The sequence below is a fragment of the Euleptes europaea genome, chromosome 6, assembly GCF_029931775.1.
Source record: "Euleptes europaea isolate rEulEur1 chromosome 6, rEulEur1.hap1, whole genome shotgun sequence".
NCBI lineage: Eukaryota > Metazoa > Chordata > Lepidosauria > Squamata > Sphaerodactylidae > Euleptes > Euleptes europaea.
This window is the reverse complement of record NC_079317.1, coordinates 33,722,183-33,749,855: the sequence shown is the minus strand read 5'-3', so window position 1 is coordinate 33,749,855 and position 27,673 is coordinate 33,722,183. Positions and strand designations below refer to the sequence as shown.

Here is a 27,673-nt window from a genome sequence, read left to right as displayed (position 1 = left end):
GCCAGGAAAGGGTGTTTGCTCTGTAATGCACACTGCAAAGTCATAACTCTGATCCTCAAAATATTACACATTCAAAATCACACAAGAGTCCGCTGGCACCATAAAGACTAGCAACATTCATTCTGCATAAGCGTTCATGAGTCAGAGGTCATTTCATCAGATGCATTCATGAAACGAACTCTGACTCGTGACCGCTGATGCAGAAATAAATTTGGACAGTCTTTAAGGTGCCACTGGTTTGATGTTGGATTGATGTTGTTGCAACAGAGTAACATTGCCTCCCTTCTCGAATAATGCCATGTGTGTGTTGTGTGCTGTCAAGTTGCTTCCAACTTATGAAGATGCCATGCATTAATGACCTCCAAAACGTCCTATCATTAACAGCCTTGCTCAGGGCTTGCAGGACAGACTTTATTGAGTCAATCCCTCTCATGTTGGGTTTTCCTCTTTTCCTACTGCCTTCAACTTTTCCTGGAATTATACAGTCAAAATAATGGCACTGAGACAATGACGTGTCTTCATAGCTGAGCTCTGAGTGGAGGTGAGGAAGGCAGATTTCTTCGTTGGCTTCTTATGGAAATGGCAAAGAAGAAGTGATGTTCCTTAGGCCAGAGGGATGGAGTTTGGCAGTCACACTGAGATTAGAATCCACTATGTGCTAGAGTACATTTTACACTCTCTCCCATTGCCTAGGAAAACGTTAGATTCGTAGCTGGGATGGCTATAAATATGGCCAGTGTGGGCATGCAGACAAATTCAGCATACCATTTATAGCACAATTATTGTACCTATTGAAGCATGTATGAGCATATGAAGCATGTTAAGTTAGATTGGTGAAGTTTTGTATTGAATTTGCCTTGTGATGATTTCTTCCAATATATTGAGTGGCTGCCTGTCACTATGAGCCACTGTGCTTGTCCAGAGCGGTGCGTCTAGCTCTTCAGGGTTGTTGATGTATATTCAAATTCTGTATTTCAGCAGCCTTCATAAAATAAGCCCTTGCCTATTGTGAATTGTATTTCAGGATGCAATGCTTTGGGGGAAACTTGGATTCTGTGCAATGTTATCATCCCATCCCACTGTTCATGTGTATAATATGCCTGCTTGCGGGGGTGGGTGGACTGTGGAGAATTATAAGAGTAGAATAAACAACTGGGAGAAGGGACAACCGTGTTTGCTATCCTGAGCTCCTTGGAGAAAGAAGACAATAAAAATGCATGAGATAGGCTGACAGCAGTTGAGATGTCACTTCATTGGATTGTGATAGGGTTGCCAGCTCCAGGTTGGGAAATACCTAGAGCTTTTGAGGGTGGACCCTGAGGTGGGTGGGGTTTGGGGAGGGGAGGGACTTCAATGGGGTATAATGCCAGAGAGCCCACCTTCCAAAGCGGCCGTTTTCTCCAGGCGAACTGATCTATGTCTCCTGGAGATCAGTAGTAATCCCAGGAGATCTCTAGCCACACCTAGAGGCTGGCAACCCTAGATTGTGATGTAATCGTAAAAAAATAGGTAGAAAGAAAATAAAAGTTTTCAGCTGATGTCCTCTTTTGTCATGAATCTGTATTTTTGGACATTAGCTCTGCCTTGTGAAACATTTCCTTGATTTCTTTTCCTAGCTTTGATGGAGAATCTCTTCTGAGATACAGGACAAACCCATTTGTTTTTTTCTGCCTCTGATTCTGCACATCTGAAACAGGAAAGCCATGATCTGCTCTCTAGAGAGGCTGTGTTGTGTTAGGATCATTACCCAAAAGGACCTTTTCATTCCTGTTAAATCTTATTTCTATCCTCCCTGTGTATTTCAAACCATATTTGAATTTGGAAACTAATACTAAAAATCCCTTCACCAAAGGGTTTGATAGCGAGAGTGGAGTGTGGAAGTAGCTTGGGGAATCACAGAGGAATTTCTAGGCTACTGGAAGTGAGGATAGTGGGTCAAAGGGCCCCAAAATCAAATTTCTAGTATGGATTCTCTACACAGTTTGTAATTCAATTTCTTGTTGGTTTTGTAGACTGCAGTTATCACATATGACTACCTCACTTCCCTGCGGAACATTCCCCGTGGGACAGAAGAATATGACTATGTTAAATCACAGGTAAAGGGACAACAGTTTCTTTTTTCTAAATTAGCTGCCTCACTGCTGATCTATAGCACAATCCTAAGCAGAATTATACCCTTCCAAGCCCATTGAAGTCAATGAGCTTAGAAGGGTATAATTCTGTTTAGAACTGCACTGTTAGCAGCCTACTAAGCGGCAAAGTAATGTAGTTAACTTCCCTCTTCAGGGAGTTTCCCAAAGCCTCCAAGGATGTGCAGAGCCGACATTTCAGCTTCGGCCAATGTAGATCTGCACACTGCTTTGGTGAGCCATGAGAATCTTGCTATCCTTGGCTCGATGACGCTGGTTGAAATTTGGAAAATATAGGTGTGAAGAGTGGGGGATGTAGGCAAGGGGAATTATCTGGGTTCATCTTCCTGAAGAATGAGAAACAACTAGGCAAACTAAGGACTGCTTGGTGCAGGGCCTTCTGTTGTAATTGTTCATATGTTATTGAATAGTGTGTTTAAAGATAGCATTTGCAGTGGCCTCAGTTAGGATAAAGATTATGATATTTCTCCTGACACCCTTAAATTCTCATTAAGGACCTTTTCAGATTACCATTCTAAACTGAATGTTATCTGTTGTTGGCCGATTCTGAGTAAAGCGATACAGGGATGGGGATTCATACAGCTCATTTCAGTGAGTCTGTGAGCTGTCTCTGAAGCTCTCTGGCCATTTCAAACAGTGCTTAAAAAATGTCTAAGATTAATGCTATCGCGCTATAGCACCATAGCAACCCAATCTATCCAAATGCTGGTGATGTAGCACTGAATTGCTATATCACCAGCATTCGGATGTATTGGCTTGCTATGGTGCTATAGTGTTATTCTTAGAATGTTAAAAAAAGCCGAAAAAGAATTCTCCGCTAAAAAAGCAGGGGGAAAGCTGTCCTTTCCCAAACAGCACACTGCAGTGATTCAGAAGTGCAAGGAAGAACTGAACACGGGAGAAAGCAGTTTTCATAAAAATGGCTGAGCCAAAAGGACACAAGTGGCTTTGTCTGAAAAGGTTGAAAAAATCCATTAGCAGCCAGGAGCCCAAAATGGTTGTGCCTGAAATGACACAAAAAATCTGCTAGCAACCGGCTGCCCAAACGGATTATAAGGGCAGTTTGAAAGGGGCCGAAGAGTCAGTCCTGTCCCTGACTTGGAGTCTCTTACAGTAGGCTGAAGGATGCCAACTTGGTTAATGCTTTTGCAGCAGATCCTGAAGTCAGGTTCTGCACTGGATTTGGGGGTTCAGTTCCATTATCAGTTCTATCCCCGGTACCTCCAGTTAAAAGGATCAGGCAGTGGTGATGGAAAGTGCTATCAAGTCACAGCCAACTTATGGTGGCCTCGTAGAGTTTTTAAGGCAAGAGATTTTCAGAGGTGGTCTGCCATTGCTTGTCTCTGTGTAGAGACCCTAGACTTCCTGGGTGGTCTCCCATCCAAATACTAACCAGGGTCAACCCTGCTTAGCTTCCCAGATCTGGTGAGATCAGACTAGCCTGGGCCAGCCAAGTCAAGGCTGATCAGTCAGTAGGTCTTCCTGAGACCTTGGAGAACCACTGCTAGTCTAAACTGACAATGCTGACCGGATGGTCTGATTCAGTATAAGGCAGCTTTAGGTGTCATGAAAAATGACTACTATTTGAGGTGCAGGCGGCTCATGGTGCACAATCACTGGTGGAAAATGAAAATGGGTGATGATCTTGTACAGGAATAGTTGTTGGGAAGAGTTCTAGCATTGGCAGCATCTGGAAATCATACAGAAATCTATTGGATCAGCAGGAAATGACAGGGTGGACTGTTGCTACCCGGTTCACAAGAAATGGGCAAGCAGCACAAACAGCCCCTCAGGATCAGTACGAAGCAGCAGCTATTTTAGGGGCAGCCAGAAATGGTGGGGCCAAGAGCTAGGTGGTATATGGGATGGGATCCTCATCTAAAATTCATTACACAGCTCAGTTATCTCCATAACCTATTCTCCTTATCTCCAAGGAGAGCAGGTTCTGCCACTATAAGGGATGCAGCTGCTTTAACAGGAGTCTTTAGATTCCAAGTTTGCTATTCTGGAATCTTCCTTGGCAATAGTTGGGAAGGAATGTGACATCTTTACCTGCTGAAGTGTAGGCTGTGGTTTTCTTCTGCCTTGCAGGCACCTTGTGGTTTGAGGAGCATTCCCAGTGGTCCATGCAAGACGTTGACCTTTGATCCTGTCCCTTCATAACCTCATTAACCTCTGTCAGGTCCTGCCTGATGGTTTGTTTATTTAATGTTTGGGGAAGCAGCCTGGTCCCTCTCAGCTGTTTCCTCTGACTTGGCAGCTTCAGTGTCATGATTCAGCAGGAAAGCCTTGCCAAGGTGAGCAATGAGTTAGTGCTGTTTAGAAGACTTTGCCACGGCCTTTGTTTGCTTTGAAACTTGTAGTCCAAAAGCCCAGGGAGTCCTGGCCTGGTAGTAACTGGAAGTCTTCTGGCAGCCAAACAAAATATTTAGTTGAAAGTTAGTCTGAGTTCTGGTGGACAGCATTCAGTTAAACCTGACATCACGAATGGGCTTTCTTCGCAGCTCATCAGCTGAGATCACTGCCACACATCTCTCTTTGTCACTGCGGCCAGATGGCTTCCGAGTCACAGAGGATGTGCAGAGACAAGGTCTGTCTGGCACACTTGCCTTGGTGTTTCACTTCCTCCCTGTATCACAGGTCACTGCCCACCCCTCTTTACCCTCGCTTTACCAAAAACCCTGTTGAACACACGAAGCTGCCTTATACTGAATCAGACCCTCGATCCATCAAAGTCAGTATTGTCTACTCAGACCGGCAGCGGCTCTCCAGGGTTTCAGGCAGAGGTCTTTCACATCACCTACTTACCTAGTCCCTTTAACTGGAGATGCTGGGGATTGAACTTGGGACCTTCTGCACACTAAGTAGATGCTCTAACACTGAGCCATTTAACTTACCTGTGCATTGTTTAACTTACTCTATGCCGTCTGTGCACTTTGTCACAAAGCCCCGGTCTTATATGGTGTGTTTAGTGCATTTCAATCCCACTCTTCCTCTGAGGAGCTCAGGGTGCCAGATACTGTTCTCCTGTTGTCTATTTTATCCTCACAAGAATCCTGTGAGAAAGTTAGGCCGAAAGGGTGTGACTGGTCCTAGGTCCCCCAGTAAGTTTCATAACAGGCTGAGGTTTTAACCTGGGTCTCCCCAGCTCACACCGGCTGTCTAAGCTAGCCCTGGCTAATATTTACATACAGCCTCACAGCTTGAATATTGATGGAGGCCTATTCACAGGATCATCTCACTTCCCTGTGTTCACTGAAAAAGTCGTGCCCTGTCGACTCCAGCTGTGCTAACAGCTATATAGATTGGTTGTGTTTGCTGAGCATAAGATATGGTGTAACCTCACTTTTTGAATGTTTGAGATGCTGTGGCAAAATGGTGTAGCTGATATGGGTTGAGTCCTTCACGCAACAACTGATGTCCCCCCATTGTCTGAAGTTGGAAGTCAGCAGAGACAAAGATTTTGCTGTGGATGTTGTACAAGGAGACAGTTGTGTGAGTAGATCCAGAGAAGCGGAGAAAGCTTATGTTTCTGTTGTACTTGAATACAATCCTGCCTCATTTTGCAACACAAGTTAACTTGAGATCATTTGAATGTCCATGTTTTCTTGACTCCCAGCAGCCCCTAGTAACGGAAGCAGGAAGAAGGTGCTTGCAGGATGGTCAATAGGGTTGCCAACAGGTCTGGAGAAAAATGTCCTGCCCCTTTAATAGAGGATTAATATGAGGAAATGGGCAATTGAAAGTTCTCATCCCATGAAGGGTGAATGACATTGTCAGGTAAATAACATCCCATTAAAGCCTCTGTTAAAGGGGCAGGACACTTTTTCTCCAGGCCTGTTGGTAACCCTACTGGTAAACTATGGCTGTGTCATGAACCAGGTTGCTATCATTCCCCTCCCCGCTCTGGCCTCTAAGTCTTCTGAATCCTTCTTGGCTTTTTGGTATTTAACCTAGGTGGCATTCTAAAGGAGGTAGAATTGTAATAAACTTCTCCACTCACTGTGTCTGAAAAAGTGGACTCTAGTATCCCAGAACTTATGCTGGGCACCCACCAAAGTTTGCAAACTATAGAATTCCAATCTTCTTGTACATGGATGATGCAGTTCTTTTGTCCAGTACAAGGGAGAGATTGCAAAGATCATAAAAAAAATTCTCCGAGTGGAGATCTGTTGATAAACCATTACAAATCTAAGATTATGATCTTCTCTATGAAGAGAAAATTGACCTCTTTTCATTGGCTATTGGATGATATTAAAATTGAACAGATTAAAGATTTCATTTATCTTGGCATTATTTTTTCATGTAATCAGAGTTGGCATTCCCACCAAAAGGTGGTATATAATAAAATTAAACCCAGTGTTGGGGCTGTTGTAGATTTCATTATACTAAAGATGGAAAATGTATTCCAGTAGCTATTCAGATTTTTAATTTAAAAGTTATTCTGATTGTTCTTTTTGGTGTTGTCATTTGGATAAATTCAATCAATGAGACTATAGATCGACCTCTCCTTCAGTTTTTATGAAGGTTGCTAAATGTTCCATGGTGTGTTGCAGTTGTTTTTCTCTGTGCAGAGTTTGGTCAGATATCTCTGAAAGCTAGGGCATGGTTGTTGATTTTTAGCTTAAGTTGTTCTTTGGTGCAGAGGGATATGTAGCTTTTTTGAAGCAAGGCTCTGATAGGACCTTCTGGCAAAAAGCTCTTGATGAGAAAGTGATGCTGACTGGTTTATCATCAGATACGATTAGTGAACTCGGGAATTTGGAGGCTTATATGTATATATTTGCCGTCAAGTCACAGCTGACTTATGGTGACCCTGTAGGGATTTCAAGGCAAGAGATGTTCGAAGGTGGTTTGCCATCGCCTGCCTCTGCATAGCAACCATGGTATTCCTTTGAGGTCAGGGCTAGGGTCAGGGCTGAGAGTGTGTGACTGGCCCAGTCAGTTAGTTTCAGTGGACTCCAGACCTGTTCCATTATCAGTGAATGGAATTTTTCATTCTCCTACAGTTCTCTCAAAATATCCTTGTGAACATGTTTGCACAGTCCGCAGAATGATAGACATGTGGGAGCCTTCTTGACCTCCTCAGGCAGACTTTTCCTTAAGGTGGGAGCCACCACAGAGAGTGTGTATGAATGGTAGGGTTGCTAGCTCTGGGTTGGGAAATACCTGGAGATTTTGGGGGTGGAAACTGAGGAGGGTGGGGTTTGGGAGGGGAGGGGTTTCAATGGGGTATAATGCCATAGAGTCCACTTTCCAAAGCGGCCATTTTCTCCAAATGAACTGATCTCTGCCTGGAGATCTGACGTAATAGCGGGAGATCTGCACCTGGAGATCACTACTCGAAGGTTGGCAACTCTAATGAAGGTTTGCAGGGTGGCACCTTCTGGAGGTTTTGCTCAGATGAGTGCAACTGTCATTGGAGAAGGGGAGAATGACTGTAAACTGCTTTGAGCCTCCATTGAGGAGAAAAATGGAATATGAATATCTAAATAAATAAATAAATTTTACTGACAGGTACACTCCTTTAACTGTTGCTTCACCTCTAGAGAGAGTCTGCTGTAAATAGAGACAATGCCCAGCAATTAGAGAGCAGCATTGCCTAAGAGAATACCCGTAATGGTAGTCGGGAGATGGAAAAGCTCAGTGGCAGCCCCAGTTCCTGAGCCTGCTGGGACCAAACAAGGACGTAGTCATTAGGAAACAATTACATACGAAGCAGATTAAGCAGGGAATGGGCTCCCTGTGGGCTCTTAGGCAGGTTCCTCCTTTAGCTTCAAGGGAACATCTCCAATCCCGCTTGGTTTTTCCTTCCATGTGTGAACAACTCTTGCTACTAATGTGCACAGCCAGGCAGTTCCTGGCACCTCTATATAAGTAGCAAATTGGGGGTGGAGTATACTCTCCATATGGAAATAGAAACACATCTTGCTTGCATGGAGTCTCAAGAAATAAAGCGAGCTTTTTTACTCAGTTAACTCTGTTGGTCTCCAAATTGCTTTGTTAGGGAAAAGCCATTTGGGGGAGGTTAATTATCTTCTTCCTCTTGGAGAGCAGGGCTGGGAGATTCTGTTCCTCTGAGATGCAGGGTCTTGTTTTTTGGCTGACGGTATCTGAGCCATTAGTTTCAAGGCAGCTTGAGGAATTGTGGTGCAGGAGGCTAAAGTTGGTTCTCAGTTTGTTCCCAATTCCCAGTTCCTTATTCGCATTTCCTAGTTCCTGAATGATATTGAGGACAATTTAAAAGCTCTGCACCCCAAAATAAGGATTGGACCACCACATATCATACATTCTCAAATTCAGGGGACTGTGCCCTCCAAGGGGGCGCATGCTGGGTCGAACTGGAAACAAACTTCAGCCTCCTTTAGCATATATTCACATCTGGGTGTGACCATTGACAGTGCATAGGCTGGGAATTAAGGGAAACGAAGTCTCTATTCCTAAAGCTGTCAAGGTCAGTGCTGTGTATTCTAGCAGCCGTTTCTCCTGGGTCTCAGGCAAAGGCCTTTTACATCATCTCTTACCTGAACCCTTTTAGCGGGATATAGCCAGGATTGAACCTAGGATTTTCTTGCGTGCAAAGCAGATGCTCTAAAACACTAAGTCAAAGTTTTCCTGAAAGCATAAGCCCTCTTCAAGGCAATGAAGAGCATCAGTGTTGTGTGGTGGTTAGTGTGTGGGACTCTTCTTTCATGTCAGCTTTCTTTGTTGTCCACCTTTCACTCCCATAAATAGTAACAGGGAATACTATGGTATGAGTTATCTTGACCTTATTTACTTATTTTTTTATCATAGACAGGATTTGTTTGGCCAAGCCCGCATGAAGAAATTGCCACTCTTTTTCAAATTCCCATTCAACCAGCAAAAAAATGCCGTCAGTGTATGTATGGGACATACAGCTTTGTTTCCTACAAATTCTACTTTAGAAAAGCAGATTGCTTTTTAATGTGGAGAAAGCAGTGTTTTGAAAAAGGAATGTGGATTCATTGCTTTGTTCCCCTTTCCTTTATATCAGTTTCCCTTAGAAACGTCCGTTACGGCTGCTGTGGAGTGAGGTCTGACAGTGAAATCCTATGAAGTTGGAGGGCTTAGAAGGTTGAACAGTGCATGAGATTGTGCTGTCAAATCTGCGGAGTGCTCAGGTCTGTTCAATTATAGGCGTAGCTGTGATTTTGTCTGAAGGGACCGGTTGTTCCGCTGTGAGATACATTTCAGAAGGGGTATGTTATTTGGCCAGTACCATGCATGTCATGTTCTAGTGAGACCAGAGCCCTGCGGGACCTTGGAGAGTTCCGCAGGGCCTGTAAAACAGAGCTATCCTGCCAGGCCTATGGTTGAGGCCAGCTACAGTTCCTATATATAAATGCTGGCCTCCCTAACCTCCCCACTGTGGTAATACCTTTTTAATTCAATCTGGTACCTTCCATCTGCTCACCTAGCTGAGGTTTGTGTGTTGTGATTTGTACGTTAGAGGTGCCTAGGTAATTTAGTATAATGTTTATACGATTTTATAGGGGTATTTTAAAATGTTTTAATGCTTTTACTGATTAATATGACTTTTATATTCTGTAAGCCGCTCTGAGCCCGGCTTTGGCCGGGGAGAGCGGGGTAACAAATAGAAATAATAAATAAATAAATAAAATTGCATACAGTTGGTGGCTTTTTAACAAGTTTTAAAATGTGTCTTGTGTGATTCTAAGGATAGTGTGAACCCCTTCGCTTATTCTGGAGTAGTTAAGAATTTAGTTTTGTATGGATTCCCACTGGCCACCTCCAGGTGGGGCTGTTCCTTTGTTATTGGATCTAAGTTAGACCTAATAGATTTATTACTTTAAAGGCCACTTGCAAGACAATTAAAACACTACATCTCCCCTCACCCCAAGTTAGTGTTGTTCTTATACTTTCCCTAATCCATCACCAGTCATGTGATATCCCACTGGGAGATGGTGGGTGGCTTCCTATCAGGGAAAATAGGAGCTCTGATGCTGGAGGGCAGTATGCATGCACCGACTTTCAAGATATGTCATTCTGTCCTCCCTATCACACTTTTATCCCATCCTTCTTCCAAATTGCTGAGGGTTGTGTTCATGGATCTCCCTTCCACATTTTATCCTCACAGCAATCCAGTAAGGTAGATTAGGCTGAGTGTGTGTGACTGGCCCAAGATCACCCAGCAAAATTCCATGGCAGAGTGTGGATTTGAACCTGGATCTTTCAGATCCTGGTACTCTTACCACTACCCTGTGCTGGATCTGCACTGCAGAAGTGCAGGGCCGTGTAGGTTTTGCCTCGGGAAGATTGCATGGATTACCAGCACCATGTATACGTTAAAAACAGACTTTGGCTTGGATCCTACAAATGGGTTCCATGCACATACTGCCGCAGAGTACATTTTCCCTTCTGCTAAAACTTCTTCTTGATCAGTGGTCCATTGAAAACCATTGGTCTTGTGCAAGCAGAAGTTTTAGCGAAAGAGGAAGATTTGCTAACTAGAACAATATCAGTTCCTTGTCTCGCCCAGTAATTCTACCATTCTCAGTCTCTGTACTGCCAGGAAAATTGGGGAAAGTAGTTTGGCCTTTTCATGCAGTTGTTGTAAATGTAAGCTGCTCCAAGCATAGGTCTCTGACCTGCCAGTGCCTATACTTTGATACCTGCATTTCTAAATAATGGTTTTGTAAAAAGTTGCTTGGTTTCAGCAAGGCATTCTCCTACTTTCTTTTTTATTTTTTTATTTTTATAACATAACTCAACAAAAAACAAATCAAACAATTACAATAATAAAAGAAAAATAACAAAAAAATACAAAAGAGTATCAATTATATAATCTACTTAATATGATCTACATTACAAGATTATAGATTTCAAAATACCCTTTTGACCCTCCACCCACCATAAAAAGTGACCCATCACCAGACTTCCGGAGAAGTGTCTAAACAGTTTAAAGATTACTCTATTAACAATAATATATATATATATATATATATATAAAGTAAAACTAATTTGTATAATTCACTAACTAAATTAGTAATATTCATTTTTGCCTGTTTATCCCAATATGTGATGGCCTTCATTCATGTTTTTTTGAATTCTTCCATATCTTTTCCGTGTAGGAATTCTGTTAACTTGGCCATCCTCATATACATCCACAGTTTCTCTCTCCAGTCCTTAATTGAAGGTTTGTTTACTTGCTTCCAAATTTTAGCTATTACAATTCTTGCAGCAGCAAAACTATATTGACATATAATCCTATCATTTCTATCAATTTTTTCTTGAGGAATCCCCAATAAACAAAATGCAGGATTTCTTTTTACTCTCGTATTAATCAAATTATTAGTTTCTCATAACTTTTTTCCAAAAACTTTAATTTTTTTTGCATATCCACCATGCATGCATAAAAGTTCCTCTTTCCTTTCCACATTTCCAACATAAGCCCTTATCTTCTTTTTTCATTTTACTTATCACGGGAGTTATATACCATCTATAAAACATTTTATACAAATTCTCTCTAATTTCATTAGTTATTGTAAATTTAAATTCTTTTTTCCATAAATTTCCCCATATTTCCAAATCAATATTATATCCTAATTCCTTCATCCATTTCAACATTACTGGTTTAATTCTAGATTTACTTCAATTAATATCAGTCTAAGGACAGACACAAGAGGTGTGAAAAAAAGGGTGGAAAGGTCTCTAACCTTACAGCCCTAACTAGCTAACCATTTGCCCGCCCCCTGCTGGGTCTTCTTCTCAGTTCCTTTGCACGCTAGACACTGCAACACTTCCAACATGACTTACCTAATAACGTTGCTGTTTGTTGGTTTATTATGGGCTTTGTACCCTGCCTTCTCCTATGTTCAAGGCAGCTCACAGGAAATGGAATAAACACCAAATCCAGTAAAAATCAGTCATGCCAATAACAACAACCAAATGGCTAGATGTTAACATGAAATTAACCTTTTCATTTGGCAACAGTCGCATGTGCTCACTGGATTCATGGGTGAGGGAAAAACTTCATTCATATGAGGCCTATGAGAAGAGAAATGAATTGATTCTCCCTGGAACATGAGTGTAAAAGACACTGGATGGCAGGCAGATATCATACCTGTTGTTGCAAAGTAGCACTGGATCATGGAAAGGATTTTTCCAAAGACTGAGGAGCAGACCTAGTATAAACCCTGCAGGCTCCTCTGTTAAATCAGTGACCTTATCAAAATCTCCCTAAAGTGTATCTGATGAAGGAGTGTGCTTGAGGCTAACACACAATTAGCTTACCTGTCAAGCCAACATCTTCATTTTACCCTACTCCATCAATGCCAGTGGGATAACTGCAATTGGTATTGGCTTGTGGATTCTTCTTCAGATTGGGAAGGGATCTAAAGAGCAATTCACATAGCCATTGGGCTTATTCATGCTTTAAATAAGTGCTGTTTTGGGGGACTTTGGGTGTGTGACCGCTAAGGAGCAGATACTAGAAAAATGTGTACATGCTGGCTGCCTTGCCCATAGCTAAGCAGTTACTGCCTCATGCAAAATTAAACTTTGTATATGCTGCTGTGTATGCTCAAAAGTGCAGTTTGCAAGATAGTCATAATATCGGTGCTTAATTCTGTACCTGGTAGCACCTGTATGTGATCAGCTGATAACTGGCAGGGAGCTGTGAATGGACAGGATTTTCAAACAGCTACCCTGCAGTTGTCTGAGCTAGCCTTAAAAGTCCTGACTAACACTGCAGAGTTAAGCAGCATTATACTCTTCAAAGTCCATTGACTTCAACTGATTTAGTGCTGCAGCCTCATCTGAACTGTTCTTTATTCTGAGTGGTACATCCATCTTCTCTGAGCTATTACAGCTGCTGATTTAATCCAGGCAACACAATAAAATGCAGGACTCGGTGATAGCTTTGGTAAGTTGCCTTTTCTTGTCATTGGATATCTGAATTGCCTGTGTGAATGACTCGGTATGGTGGGCAACCTTGAGCATGCATACTTCCATAGATTTGGACCATCATATTTGAACAACTATGCCAGGCTACCTTGATCTCATCAGATCTCAGAAGCTAAGTGAGGTTGGCCCTGGTTAGTGTTTGGATGGGAGACCACCAAAGAAGTCCAGGGTCGTGACACAGAGGCAGGCAATAGAAAACCACCTCTGAACATCTCTTGCCTTGAAAACCCTATGTGGTCACCATACGTTGGTTGTGACTGGATGGCACTTTCCACCACCAGGTGTTGAATTATACTGTAAGGTCTAGAGATGGATACAAGGACATTGTGTAGTTTTCTCTTCAAGGGTATGCATGCTTAGCAGTGGGGTAGAAATGGAAAAAAATGAATAATGAAAATGGTCCAGCTCCCATAAATTGGAAACTTAAAGAAAACTTTGCATTATGTGTAAATTTGGGGCAGGGCCTACATTCTAGCAAATGTCAGTCTGATTTCAAAGGCTTTGGCAGTATTCCTTAATAATTATGCTAAGACAAATCCAGCTCTCTGTTGCAGTCTAATAAGTTAAAGGAAATTATTTGTATCTGTTGTCTAAAATCCCCCAAAGCTGATATCATGGTCACTATTGCTTCATCGCATGCCAGAAGTACAGTAAACCTGTCCACTGCTATTGGGAAAGCCTGAAATGTTCTTGACCCCTCCAAGGTACGTTTAAGAAAGTGTGCTGCAACTAAAGTTCCACAGAGACAGTGGAAGAACCATGAAAGAGTTCCTGTGTTTAATTCCGAGACAATCCCAGGCCCTCGAGGAAAGAGGCTGCAGCTTTGGTTGGGGGACTGGGGAGGAGCTATAGATAGCGTTGCCAGGTCCCTCTTCACCACCGGCCGAAGGTTCTTGGGGTGGAGCCTCAGGAGGGTGGGGTTTGAGGAGGGGAGGGACTTCAATGCCATAGAGTCCAATTGCCAAAACAGCCATTTTCTCCAGGGGAACTGATCTCTATCAGCTGGAGATCAGTTGTAATAGCAGGAGATCTCCAGCTAGTACCTGGAGGTTGGCAACCCTAGCTATAGCTCAGTGGCAGAATGCAGGCTTTGCATGCAGAAGGTCCCAGGTTCAGTCTCTTGCAGCTCCAAGATGTGTTGGGGGAGACTGTTCTGTGCCTGAGGCCCTGGAGAGCAGATTACCAAAAAATCCTCTTGGCCTACTAAAGTGGCACAAAAAAGCCTCCCCCCCCCCATCCTCCCAAACTTCATCTCCAGGTCTTCCCACTTGGGAGAAGAGATTTACAACCTTAATTCTGAGTACACAGAGTCTGATTCAGACAGGGAGGAAGCTGCTGTTACAGCAGCTGGACCAAAACTGGATTTTAAATTTGGCTGTGTCATTATTCTATATTTAATTGTTATGTATTATTTTTACCTGTATTTATTATGTATATTTTAACCTGTTGAAAGCCACTCTGAACCCTGCTTTGGTGGTGGTGGTGGGGAGAGCAGGATATAAAATGAAAGAATGAACGAACGAACGAACGAACGAACGAATGAATGAATACTGAGTTAAATGGATTAGTGGTATAAGGGAATAATAGGGTGTGTACTTGTGGGACATTCAATAAACCCAAACTCACTGCTTTGCCATGTAGCAAGAATTACCCTTCCTCCTTCACTTGCTTTTAAAAAAGGATAATTGTGGAACATATGAGCAATTAGTGAAAATTCCTTAAATATATAAATAAATTGTTGACTGCTTGTAAATTGTGGGACATATGTGTCGTTAATTAAAGAAGAAGCAACACATAGATTAGGCCACTCCTGCACCCATCTGCCCCCCCTCCTGTCGATGACAAATGCCACCCCTCCACCTGGATTGCTTTAAAATGTTTATCTTTGGATGGAAAATGTAGTTTCAATCACAACATGCCTGGTAATTAATTGCACAGTAATTCTAGTGTGCAGCTCTGCCACCCATGATAGGGAAAGGGGAGTAGGGAAGGTGTTGATATTTTTGTTGATGGTTGAACATTTGTTTTCCTCATCATTTTGACACCAGAGGTAATTGCCATTCCTGAAATATTTTCTTGCTGCCATTGCAAGGAAAATGCTAGGGACAAATTAATTATGAAGACTCTTGTTATGGCAGATTAATAGGCTGATGGAAGTGATTCCTTCCTGTCTTCTGCAATTTTTTGGCAGGCTTTGTGGAGGTTGGGCATTTGTGTAAGGGAAATCACACTTTGCATCTCAGCTACCTCATTTAAGGCATCTTATCTTGGCATACCAGCAAATTGCAAAATTAAGTATAGCAGTCACAGTAGGACCAATCTTGTTCTTAGTAGAAACTCTACCATGCATTCAGTTAGAAAGCTTGTGGAGAAGTTTTCCATGTGTTTGTCTTGTTTTACAGAATGTGGGTTGGATCCAACGGCTACATTCCACTCAAGGGGTCCCCTCTTCTCAGAATTACTCCAATGAGGCAAGACTTTGACAGAGGAAGATATTGTGGAAGGGAGTCACTGGCTCCAACCCATGCCCCCCACCTTTTGGCAGATATTGCCTATGTATTTTAAAGGATTTTCCCCATAACTATGTGAGAATTGTTTCCCTTTTTAAAGCAAATAACATTATTTGGCTTCCATGGCAACTGCCAGATTAGAGTCAGAGGCTGTCATGGAGACCTAGCTGGCCTGCTGAAGTTTCCTCTGTTGTTGCTCAGGCACAGATTTGAGCATGACTTAAATGGTGTTTTGCAGGAAACTGGTAATCTGAAAAAATTTCTGGTTAATCAGTGTGTTAGATTTCTGCCACTGCCACCAAATCTTTAAATGCACACCAGTGGCATAGCTGCAACATGAACTCTGGTGAGGAGTCTCTGTTGCTTGGATAACCCCGCATGGTCCTTCTCTCGAGTCAGCTTTCTGAAATACTGTGTCTTGCCTCAACAAAAGTATGAATCAGTAGAGGTAAACATGGAATAGACGGTGTTACTTTTAGTGCAGTCCTAAACAGAGCACCCTTCTAAGCCCAGTAGTCTACCAACCAGCCAGAGACTTACTTGTGTGTGGGGTGGGGGTTCTCTGGTGATGTGGTTGTTGACACGATGATGTCACTTCCAGTGCAACCTGGAAGAGATGTCATTGTGTAGGGATGACGGTCTAGCATTCACTCAAATCTCTATGGTTCAACCATCCAGTTTGGGATGAATGCTAGAGCATTGCCCTCTTACTTCCAGGTTGTGCCAGAAGTGATGTCACACCAATGACTTCAATTCCCCCCCTATTTCCCTATTTCTCTCTATGCTTTTTCATGTGTGTGTATTTTACATATTCAGCAACAGTACTTGTATGATGATTCTGGCTCAGATTATCATAAAGCTTCTGGATGACCTGAAAACAATGCATATTGGCCCTCTTCAGACATCAAGGCGGCACCTCCCAGGAGCCTACCAACTGTATGTATCAGGAGCACATGCTATCCCCAGTCCTCCTGCTATGCGTGGTTGCCATGTTGTGTGTAAAGGATAATGTGCAGATTTTGCATACACATACATCCTCTGTACACCCTACATGAAACTGAGACAGTGTGGTGACTGCACATATTGGGAGGGTTGGCAGGCTCCTGATATGAGCGGATCGTAATGTCCAAAAAGGGCTAACTATTGGAGTTTCATCAACATTAAGTATATTGACCCAGGGATGGGGCATTTATAGGGTTGCCAGGTCCCAGTTCACCACCAGCAGGAGGTTTTGGGGGGCAGAGCCTGAGGAGGGTGGGGTTTGAGGAGGGGAGGGACTTCAATGTCATAGAGTCCAGTTGCTAAAGCTGCCATTTTCTCCAGGGTAACTGATCTCTATTGGCTGGAGATCAGTTGTAATAGCAGGAGATCTCCAGCTAGTACCTGGAGGTTGCCAACCCTACCCATTTACAAAGCTGTTTATTGCATTCTGGATAGGCTGTAGCTGAGTTAATTAGTTGCTTTCTTGAGACCGTATTAGGAAGTGTGTGTGTGTATAGAGTTTACAGTTAAGTTCTCATTGCCATGCTGCAGTTGACTTGGCAATGGGAAATAAAACATGGTATAAAATCAAGTAATGCTGCTCTCTGACAACTACTGGATATTTAATGATGGCCACTGCATCTCTGTTTGTTTACTTAAGATGTGTATAATGCAGTCCATTATATGTAATGGGAAAGTCTTCAGTGGAATAACCATGGAAGCAACATCTTAAATCCTTGTACCTTGTGATATGGTATGGGAAAGAGTTCCTACTTTTTCTTTCTCGTTCTAGCTGTGCATTAACCATAACTGGGGCCTCAGGTTGTAAGAGCTGCTTCTGCAAAATCTCACAAGCTGCAAAGGAAGTGCTGAGAGTCCTTAAACTGCCAAGGTGCCCGAGTATAGTCATTCAGAATTCTAGGTGAAGCCAGTTTTTAGTGATTAGACATCTGTGTTCATTGATGCACCATAATCCATCCCATTTCGCCCTCTTCCTTCATTAGCATATTAAATGCCACCAAAAATACTGACAAATCGGAGGACATTCAGAGGAGAGCGACATAAATGATCAGGCAGCTGGAAGAGCTGATCAATAAAAGCAGAATTAAAAATGCTCAATGTGTGGGGCTTAGCTTATTTTTCTTGAATGTTTGTGAATGATCCTAAGCAGGTAAAGAGCGTTCAAGACCATTATTCCGCTCATTTTTCAGCCAAGGGGCAACGCTTGAATTCCTTGCTTGATTTTTACTCAAACCAAGCTCCTTCTTACCCCAGTGGAAACTATATGCTGGTAGGGATTGTTGTGTTTCAGCCTCAGGTAGATGCCATCTTAAGGGGAAGAAATAAGCCTTTGGGAGAAGGACTGACTGGATGAAATTGCCCCCTTTTCAGTGAACCTCCTGAAGCTAGGGTTTTCTGGCTATCACCCCCCTCTTTCTTTTGCTGTCAAGTCACAGTTGACCTATGGAAGTTGACCTACGTTGTCCCAGAAGGTCGGACCAGAACCAACGGGCTGAAATTAAATCAAAAGAGTTTCTGTCTAGACATTAGGAAGAATTTTCAAACAGTTAGAGTGGTTCCTCAATGGAACAGGCTTCCCCAGGAGGTGGTAAGCATTCCTTCCCTGGAGGTTTTTAAGCAGAGGCTAGATGGCCACCTGTCAGCAATGCTGATTCTATGACCTTAGGTAGATCATGAGAGGGAGGGCATTTTAGCCATCTTCTGGGCATGGAGTAGGGGTCACTAGGGGTGAGGGGGGTAGTTGTGAATTTCCTGCATTGTGCAGGGGGTTGGACTAGATGACCCTGGTGGCCCCTTCCAACTCTATGATTCTATGGCGACCCCATAGGGTTTTCAAGGCAAGAGACGGTTCAGAGGTGGTTTGCTATTCCTGCCTCCACATCACAACCCTGGTATTCCTTGGCAGTCTCCTATCAAAATATTAGATAGGGTCAGGCTCAGAGTGTGTAACTGGCCCAAGGTCACCCAGCAAGCTTCTATGGCAGAGTGGGGATTTGAACCTGGGTATCCCAGGTCTTAGTCCAACACCTTAACCATTACACCATGCTCTTTGTGCATCTACTGCTCATCCTGTCCCTTTCATCCATTGGCTTTTTGTCCATCTGTCCTATTAGCATTCTCACCAGGGCTATTGCTCAAAAAAGGGAGTCACAGGTCAGAGTATTAGCTTGTCCTTGAGCCAACACTATCTCTACTCTAGGGGTCCTGGAGGGGATTGTGGGGGTTCTAGAGGTGGACAGGCCAGTGTGGGGGTTTTGCTAGCTCTTCATTTCCACCGGCTCCTTAGGTAAAGTTTGCTGTTGTGTGGTGGTCCTGGGCTTAGAACCATTAGGTGTTGGAGCTAGGGCCATGGCTAGGGTTGCCAACCTCCAGGTGGTAGCTGGAGATCTTCTGGTATTACAACTGATCTCCAGGTGACAGAGATCAGTTCACCTGTAAAAAATGGCCTCTTTGGAAAGTGGACTCTATGGCATTATATCCCGTTGAAATCCCTACTCTCCCCAAACCTTGCCCTCCTCAGGCTCCACCCCCAAAATCTCCAGATATTTCCCCACCTGGAGCTGGCAACCCTAGACATGGCCCATGAAGGAAAGCTTATCTTCTGAGGAGGTTCCTTCCCATTTTAACACTGCTCAGGGCCCCTTTTGTCTGCTACGGGGCAAATGCCCATTCCCTACAACAAGGACTGTTTTGAATATAGGGCCAAGTTTTCAGTCTGGCATGGGTATCTCCATCTCCACGGTTATTGCTTCTGCTGATGCGAAATGGAGGCTGAGTTTGTGTTCCAGTAAATCAGTCAAATAAATGTGGTTGATTTGTTAGATCAAATTATCCATGAAAATTTGCATACTTCATGTGATTTGCATAGTTTGTTTTGCTTAAGATAAGCTCTGCTTTGCTGGATTCCCAATTATAGTTTTTGGTTAGCAGTATACCAGTGGCTCTGGTCTTCTGTTTTAACTTCCAGGTGCCATTCTCTTGATCGTTTGCAAAACATATTGGATTAATTTTGCCAGGTGGCATTTGAGTGACACTGTGTCCAATTTGTTATTGTTTTGAGTTATCATGAATCAAGAGTTGCAGTCACCGTGCCACTTGTCTGAAATGCTTCACTTGATTTTGCTGCAGCTTCTCTACACACCTTCCCATATCAAATGTGATAAGCACTTGGTCAAATTCAATCTTGGTAAGGTAGTCCTTTGATTTAAAAGAAAAACGGTCCCTTGACATGAGGCAGTGGGAAAATTTCACAGTGCAGTTCTAAGCAGAGTTACACCCTTCTAAGTCCATTGAAGTCAATGGTCCCAGAAGAGTATAACTCTGTTTCGGATTGCACTGTCAGTATGGTTAAGTTGAGCAACGGCGTCTGGAGATTTCATTGCTAGATTCATCATCTAGCATTCTCTACTGCATTCCTAGCTTGAAGTAGTGTGATCCCATGTTTAGAAATCTCTTTTGCATCGCTATTAACGGGTTGCCCTTAGTAGATTTTGCAAATGTTCCTGTGGTCTGTTCTCTATCCTCCGAGTTCCATTAATTTGACTTGAGCTTAGAGCAGTTGATTCTTTTTTGATGACACACAGATTCTCTGTTTAGGGATCACAACCGGTCAAATGTTCCATCCTTTCTGAGAGGAGGAAGCAATAAAGATAATGGTTTTTCCACATAAACTGGATGAAATATAGTAGATAGATTAAGCTTTAGGAAACTTTGAGGATGTGGAGGTCAAAATGTTTGAATGGCTTCCATAAAGAGATACAGTACCAATGCTGTCAATTGCCATTGTAGGTGATTCCAGAGTAGTGTCTCCTTTTGTGCACAAGCACAGGTATGGTATGTTTGAAGAATGCACCAGATCCTCCTGCAAGATCTGCACTTGATTGCCCATCCATCACTTCAGGAATCCACACATACAGTTGCCGGGTCACCAGAGGTAACCAGGAACTTAATGTTGACAAATAGCAGGGAAAGGTAAACAAGTATTGTAAAAGTCATTGTAAGCACAGGGAAACAGAAGAGTATTTCTTTCAATGTGGCCCAGGATGCATCTTGTGCTGGGACACAGCACTGGATTGATGGATGGGAAGGAAAGCATACTACAAACTCAGACTCTACTTACCATTCCTCTGGCCATGGCACAAAAGGAGCACACTAACTTTGCCTCTGTGGGGCGGGATGTGAGAATGCCAAGTCTTGTTTACTACTAGGAACAATGGCTAGCTGTGCACCCCAGGCAGCAGTTCTGGACCTCTGCACCACAAAAGTGTATGAACAACATCCTGGGGGAAGTACTATGCCCACATAGTGAGCATAGGACGGTGGTGCTGTGTTCTTCTAGTTTAAACATGCATAGTTGGCACACTAGTTTTCCTGGAAATGGTCGTTGGATGGGTCTGGACAAATTCTGGATGCTGGTTTGGGTTGCCTTATTTATTAGCAGGGAACCTCTGCTAGTGTTGGGTGGCTCCAGATAAACAGTACCATGAATGGGTTGCAATTCAGAGTAAAGACTGAGTAAATATGAATGAGAAGTCATGGACTCTGCATGGTTTTGGGCAAGATGGATGGTTTTGGGCACTTTCTCTGTGCCTCAGTGTGTAAGACAGGAATAATAATGGCCTGTTTCATAACATGGTTGTTAAAATGAAGAATATAAAACCACGATTTTATGTGACCTGTAGTGTACTCTGGGGTGATTCAGGTGACCACTGAAGAAACAGCAGAGGAAAATGCTGAAAAACTAGATCTCGAAGTTGTCACCTGTGGCCATTTTTACTACTGTGTGGACAGTCTTATTCCATTCCTCTGCCAGTGTAAAGGATATAATGAGATAATCTTCTTTGAATAGTAATGTCTTCATGGGTAAACGTCTTGGTGACATGGAATATGCAGAAACCTAGTGGTGCATACAAAGTGTGTAGCACTGCCTTTGCTTTCCTTGTATCATGCACATTTCTTCTTCTAGTTGGGGTGCTGGGTGGCTGCATCAGAGTACAGAAGGGGTGGAGTCTCAATTCAGAAGCCTTTCAAGGAGCTTCCTGCTTGGTAGTCATAACGTAACAGCTCTGCAAGGGCATTTTATTTTAGCTGGGCTTTTAATGGGGTGTAGACTGCAGGATTTTTTTTAGGGGGAAGTGAGGGTTATTTGGAGTCATATTTCATAATGTATGTTTTAAATTGTGATTTGTAAACCACCTCGAGCCATGTGGAAAGGGGATATAAACATTTTAATAAATACATAAGAAAATGCAGAGGTGGTCTGTAAGCCCGTAATGTTTTAAGAATTGTTGATTGAAAGGAATGGTGATACTTGTATTGGATAGAGAACACTAACATTCCAAATACTTTGCTAAATAAAAGACTACTGGTTTTTACAACTAAGCAGAAGCATATGTGAGGCAGCCTTAGGCGGTGGTTGAATTGGGATTTAATCTGAAATCTCCAAGCCTCAGTTCAGCATTTTTGTGACTGATAAATGCATGCCAAAATCCAGTTGGTTTCAGTAAAATCTGGATAACTTGTGCCCTCCGACTTCAGCCTGTTTGTAAATTAGATAAAATGTTGGGAAATTCACCCACTGAAGTCCCATTGGAATGAATGGGAGCTGTCCAGGAGCACAGAGGAAAACCACTGTGCTTTTGAGCAGTTCCCATTCATTTCAATGGAACTTGTGTGGGAGGACCTCCTGGTGGATTGTGCTCCAAGTGTGATTTTTTTGTTTTGTTAAAAAGGCGTGGCTTCCAAGATTTCTATAGCAGCCTTGTGCTAAGAGTCTATTGTGTCTCATCGGTATTTAGAAGGGGAACAGCTGCTCCCTACGCACATTTTTGATCCTCCCCCTTAACAGCCCCTATTGATAACTAATCGCAGCCCAGACACTTCTATTAGCTATTTACCCAAAATCGAGTTGGCTAATGAAAATGTTTCTAATTAATACGAAGCAGATTAAAACTCATTACAGCAAGGTCGTTGGTAATGAGAGATAATCAGAGCGCAAATGACCAAGCTTGGAGCAAAATGAAGATGGAGTGCGAGCCAGGAAATCGGCACCAGCTGTGTGTGCATCAAACTGCAAGGGAGAAAGGGAACATGGCAAGGTGGCCAGAGGTTTCCTGCAGACTTTGTCACGGGCCCTGACGGTTACCTCCGCTCCCTCTCGGGGTTTCATTGCGGTGTTGATGTGTACATGTAGCTGACATATTGTGTTCCTTCAAGCTCAAAAACGTGCACAGAGTGCATTGCACTATGTGCTGTCCAATGCACAGTGAAGAAGGACTTTTCTGAGTGAAATCAGTACAGTAGCACTTGAGGGGGAAAGGGAACTGGACAGGTCATGATGCCAAAGAGTCCAGAGAAGAAAACATAACTGCCTGTTTTCTTGTGATTCTGAGCATGCTAAATTAAATTAAAAACTGCACACTGTTCTATAAATTTGGAACCTGTTGTTTTTTTCCAGAGGGCTACCAAAACAGATCCATGGGGGAATGAAATGGTTTCCCTTTCAGATAGGGTTGTCAGGTCTCTTTGACATCAGCGGGAGGTTTTTGGGGTGGAGCCTGAGGAAGGTGGGGTTTGGGGAGGCACTTCAGTGCCACAGAGTCCAATTGCCAAAGTGGCCATTTTCTCCAGGTGAACTGATCTCTATCGGCTTAGGGTTGCCAATTTCCAGGTTGCCAACTTCCAACTCCTACTATTGCAACTGATCTCCAGCCGATAAGAGATCAGTTCACCTGGAGAAAATGGCTGCTTTCGCAATTGGACTCTATGACATTAAAGTCCTCCCCTCCTCAAACCCCACCCTCCTCAGGCTCCGCCTCAAAAACCTCCCGCCGATAGCGAAGAGAGACCTGGCAACTCTACTATCGGCTGGAGATAAGTTGTAAAAGCAGGAGATCTCTAGCAATTACCTGGAGGTTGGCAACCCTACTTTCAGATCAGCAGGATGGGGTGGGTGGGTCATGTAAACACTGTGCTTACCAGGAGGCTGTCCCCATTCCAGGGTTGCCGTATATACTCGAGTATAAGCCGAGTTTTTCAGCCCTTTTTTTAGGCTGAAAAAGCCCCCACTCGGCTTATACTCGAGTATATACGGTAATCTGAAACTGAGGAAGTTTCTTTTGGGAACGCGGGGGAAGTCTCGCGTGGCCGGGCACGATCCGAGGAGAAGTCTCCACGGCTTCTCCCCCCCCCCATACACACACATGCAAACACCCGGGCACGATCCAGGGAAGTCTCCACGGCTTCTCCCCCCCCACACACAAATGCAAGCACCCGGGCATGATCCAGGGAGAAGTCTCCACGGCTTCTCCCCGGCATCTCCCCCCACACACACACAGAGAAAGGAGGGCGCCTCTGGGAGGGGGAAGGAGGAGGAGAAGTGGCATGGCAGACGGAGCCCCCTGTTCCACGCCGGGCTGCAGCCTCGGCGCCAGCCCAGTGTCCAGCCTGCTGCCGGCCAGGGGCGGCAAGAGCCATTCACTGCCCACCCCGTCGACGGCCAAGCCCCCGCAGACGGCGCCGGCGCCGCGTGGGAGCGCGCCCGGCCACGGCTTCAGGCGGGTCACCCTCACCAAGCCACCTTCTGCCACTACTCCACCGACTTCATCTGGGGGCTGGCCAGATATCTGTGCGACGGTAATGCGTGTGTGTGTGAGAGAGACAGACCAACCAGTGCAGTGGTCCTCAACCTTTTTTTGCTCCATTCCCTCCCTCTTTCACCATTGTTCAGAATATAATTCCCCCCCTTTCCCCACCCTCGGCTTATCCTTGAGTCATTCAATTTTCCCAGTTTTTTGGGGTAAAATTAGGTGCCCTGGCTTATATTCCGGTCGGCTTATACTCGAGTATATACGGTATTTCTTGGCCAGATAGAGTTCATACAATTCCAACTGGATTATTTTAAGTCCAGAAATAACCTGCGACAATCAGCCCCCTTTTGAGTGAATGGAGGTGGAGGAGGCCTATAGGGAAATGACATGATGAAGCGGCCATTGGTGCGTCAAAGCTGGTATTGTCTACTCTGACTGGCAGCGGCTTTCCAGGGAGTAGAGGTCTTTCACATCACCTTCTATGTGATCTTTTAAACTGGAGATGCCAGAAACTGAACCTGGGACCTTCTGCATGCAAAGCAGAGGTTGTATCCCTGAGCCACAGCCCTTCCCAGAAAGCTATGTTTAGTTGGATATATGCTTAAATGTGAGTAAAAGCTCCCTTTGAGAGAAGTTGCCAGAATCAGAATCATATGATTTCCCCCCCCCTATATAAAGATAATTTCTGTGTAGAAAAGCAACTTTGAACAGTGCCATGCTTAAAAATAGAGCTCCAGTTTATTTTGTCAACTTCGGTTTCTTTGCTGTGAAGCAACATCCAACGAAACTGCAAAATAAACATTCTTGATGCTTTTAGATGCTTTTAGATGTGATGATGTGCCCTGTTATATGTGTTTTTCCTATACTGAGAATATTTTGTGTAAAACAAAATCATATGTGAAGCAGCTTTTACAGCATACGCTTAAACTTGTTTAACAGTCACTCTCTTGCTATGGGGAACACTGAGAAGTTTAATTTTGTGAACTAACAGAGAATCCTGAGCATCCTTACTAAACTACAATTCCCAGGATTCTTTGAGAAAAACCATGACTGTAAACTCTTATAAAACTGCTATAAGCTGATAGTATAGAACTTACAGCAGTTACATGTGAATGGCTCTGAAAACTATTTTGTCTTACCTTTCTGGATCTTTATTCCCTAAAGAAATTACAGTGCTGTCCTAACCAGAGTTACATCCTTCTAAGCCCATTGATTTCAATGGTGTAACTCAGGATGGCACTGCTAGCTATCTTATATCATCAAAATGACATTGTGCTGTAAAGACTTGCTTTGCTGGCACATGTACCAACTGTAGTGCTATGCCAGAGATGCCTATGGGACAAGAAGGAATAAACTTCCTTGAATTTCATGTGAATTGTCTTTTTGTTCCCTAAAAAGCCATGGCTCTTGTAATGATGCCATTTAGTTGTTTCTTTTTTTAAAGAGTTCTTATTTAAATAATTGTGGAGAAAAGCTTAATAATGCAATCTTCACAGCTCCGAAACCAGAAGGCGAATAAAAACAACCCAATTCCACCAGACGTTCTCTTTTGTTGTTCCCCTAAAATTACAACTTTTATGTCAATCATGTGATTTCTTGGGCCTGACGAATGCTTTCTATTCTTTGGCTTTGACACTGGTGACTCCGTCTCATTTTTCGGTGTCATTGTCCTTGTAATCTATTCTACATTTTCATTTCTGCTCTTTTGTTTTAATGCACCCAAGCACCCTGTTTTTGCTCCAGCGGCTGCTGTGTTATAAAGAAACGTCTTTACTGATCTGAATTCCATCTGCCACTGGGCTGCTGGGCTGCTGGATCTCCCAGTGTGTTTGACTCCATCTGGAGTTCCCCAGTCTAATGCAACGCAAATATATAGGCCCGCATTGCAGTTTTACTAGCTGTAATCATGTTGTGTTGCCGGTGCAAAAGGCAAAACTACAGCTTAGCCCAGCACATGCATGTCCCCAGGCCTGAACATTTATGACAATATCGTAAGAGGCTGCAAAAATACATGGAATTTGATCATTATCCAGCTCTGTCTAAAAAGCAAAAGGGAAGTTCCTTAATTAATTCTGTGTTGTAGTCAAGATTAAACCGTGTTATCCAAACAAATGCATATTGCTTGATATTTTATTTATTTAGTGCATTTTTATCCTGCCCTTCCTTCAAGCAATACTCAAGTCCAGTTGCTCTTAAAGACCAACAAGAATTTCCAGGGTATAAGCTTTCCCAGCACGTCCTTCAACAGATACAAATAGGAATGGAGTTCCCTGAACCCTTTTATCTTAGTCAGAAAGTGGGAGGGGTGTTGCAAAGGAGAGGGCCAGGATGCAATGTAGGGTTGCCAGGTCCCTCTTCGCCATCAGCGGGAGGTTTTGGGGCAGAGCCTGAGGAGGTCGGGGTTTGGAGAGGGGAAGGACTTCAATGCCATAGAATCCAATTGCCAAAGCGGTCATTTTCTCCAGGGGAACTGATCTCTATCGGCTGGAGATCAGTTGTAATAGCAGGAGATCTCCAGTTAATACCTGGAGGTTGGCAACCCTAATGCAAAGGTACAGTGCAGAATGTAAACAGCTTGATTAGAGCAGGGTAGAAATGCTTAGGGATAGAAAATTGGCATATGGAATGAGATAAGAATGCTATGTCCGTATTCAGCCCCGAGGGTTCCATTGTTCTGAATTTGTGAATGAGCAGCAATCCCAGTTGTAATCTCCCACTAATCAAACTCCCACCTTCTGACTGATCTATAAGGGCACTAAACTCTCTTTTTTACTATAGGCATTAAATCTACTTTCCATATTACATTTTTGGTATATATTACATTTTTGGTATATATCTAACAAATTACCTTGGAAGCTACAGCACAGTATAACACAGCAGTATGAAGAGGTATTTGCTGTGCCTTATTTTTCTGAATCCCTCCTATGCAGCCATAATACTGCTATGTCTTGTATCTGCAGAACCAGTTCAAGAGTGTTTCATTGGCTGAGGCCAAAACTACAGGTTAGGTTTTTCAACTACTTGGGTCTGGGTTTTAAAAACCATTGCCTGCAGCTGCTGTATGGCTTCAGGGAACCCAACCTGGATCCAGCTAGTTAAAAACCTGAATGAATAGTTTGGCCCTGAGAGAGGGTAAATTTCAAACAGCCTTAATTCAAAGGAATTTGTAAAAAACGAGAGCCAGTAGTTAGAAGAAAAGTGTTTGTGAACAGGTCAAGACTGTGATGGACTGGACCCTTGGCGGAGATTGCACATCAGCAGCCTTCCTTCCCCTTCTTATATCTATCTACTCTCCCCTACTGCTGCACACTGGTATCTACACATAAGGGGAAATGAAGTCTGAGAACTTTAACCTGAAATCGACTTACTTATAGATTTCAGCTTCCAAGATAGCTAACGTTTTTACCAGGTCCTGAGAACCTTACTAGCATTGGCTTAAAAAATCATCTGGACAATGGTAGGGTTGCCAGGTCCC

The 27,673-nt window shown here is 43.4% G+C and overlaps 1 protein-coding gene across 1 annotated transcript in view; it reads left to right on the top strand.

The window, feature by feature from the left end:
* The window catches only part of ADCK1 (aarF domain containing kinase 1), a 124,411-nt gene that overhangs the window by 7,185 nt on the left and 89,553 nt on the right, over positions 1-27,673 (top strand). Inside the window, exon 3 of the mRNA XM_056851259.1 lies at positions 2,013-2,096. Coding sequence (XP_056707237.1) covers positions 2,013-2,096 — 84 coding nt within the window. The remainder of the gene's footprint in view (positions 1-2,012; positions 2,097-27,673) is intronic.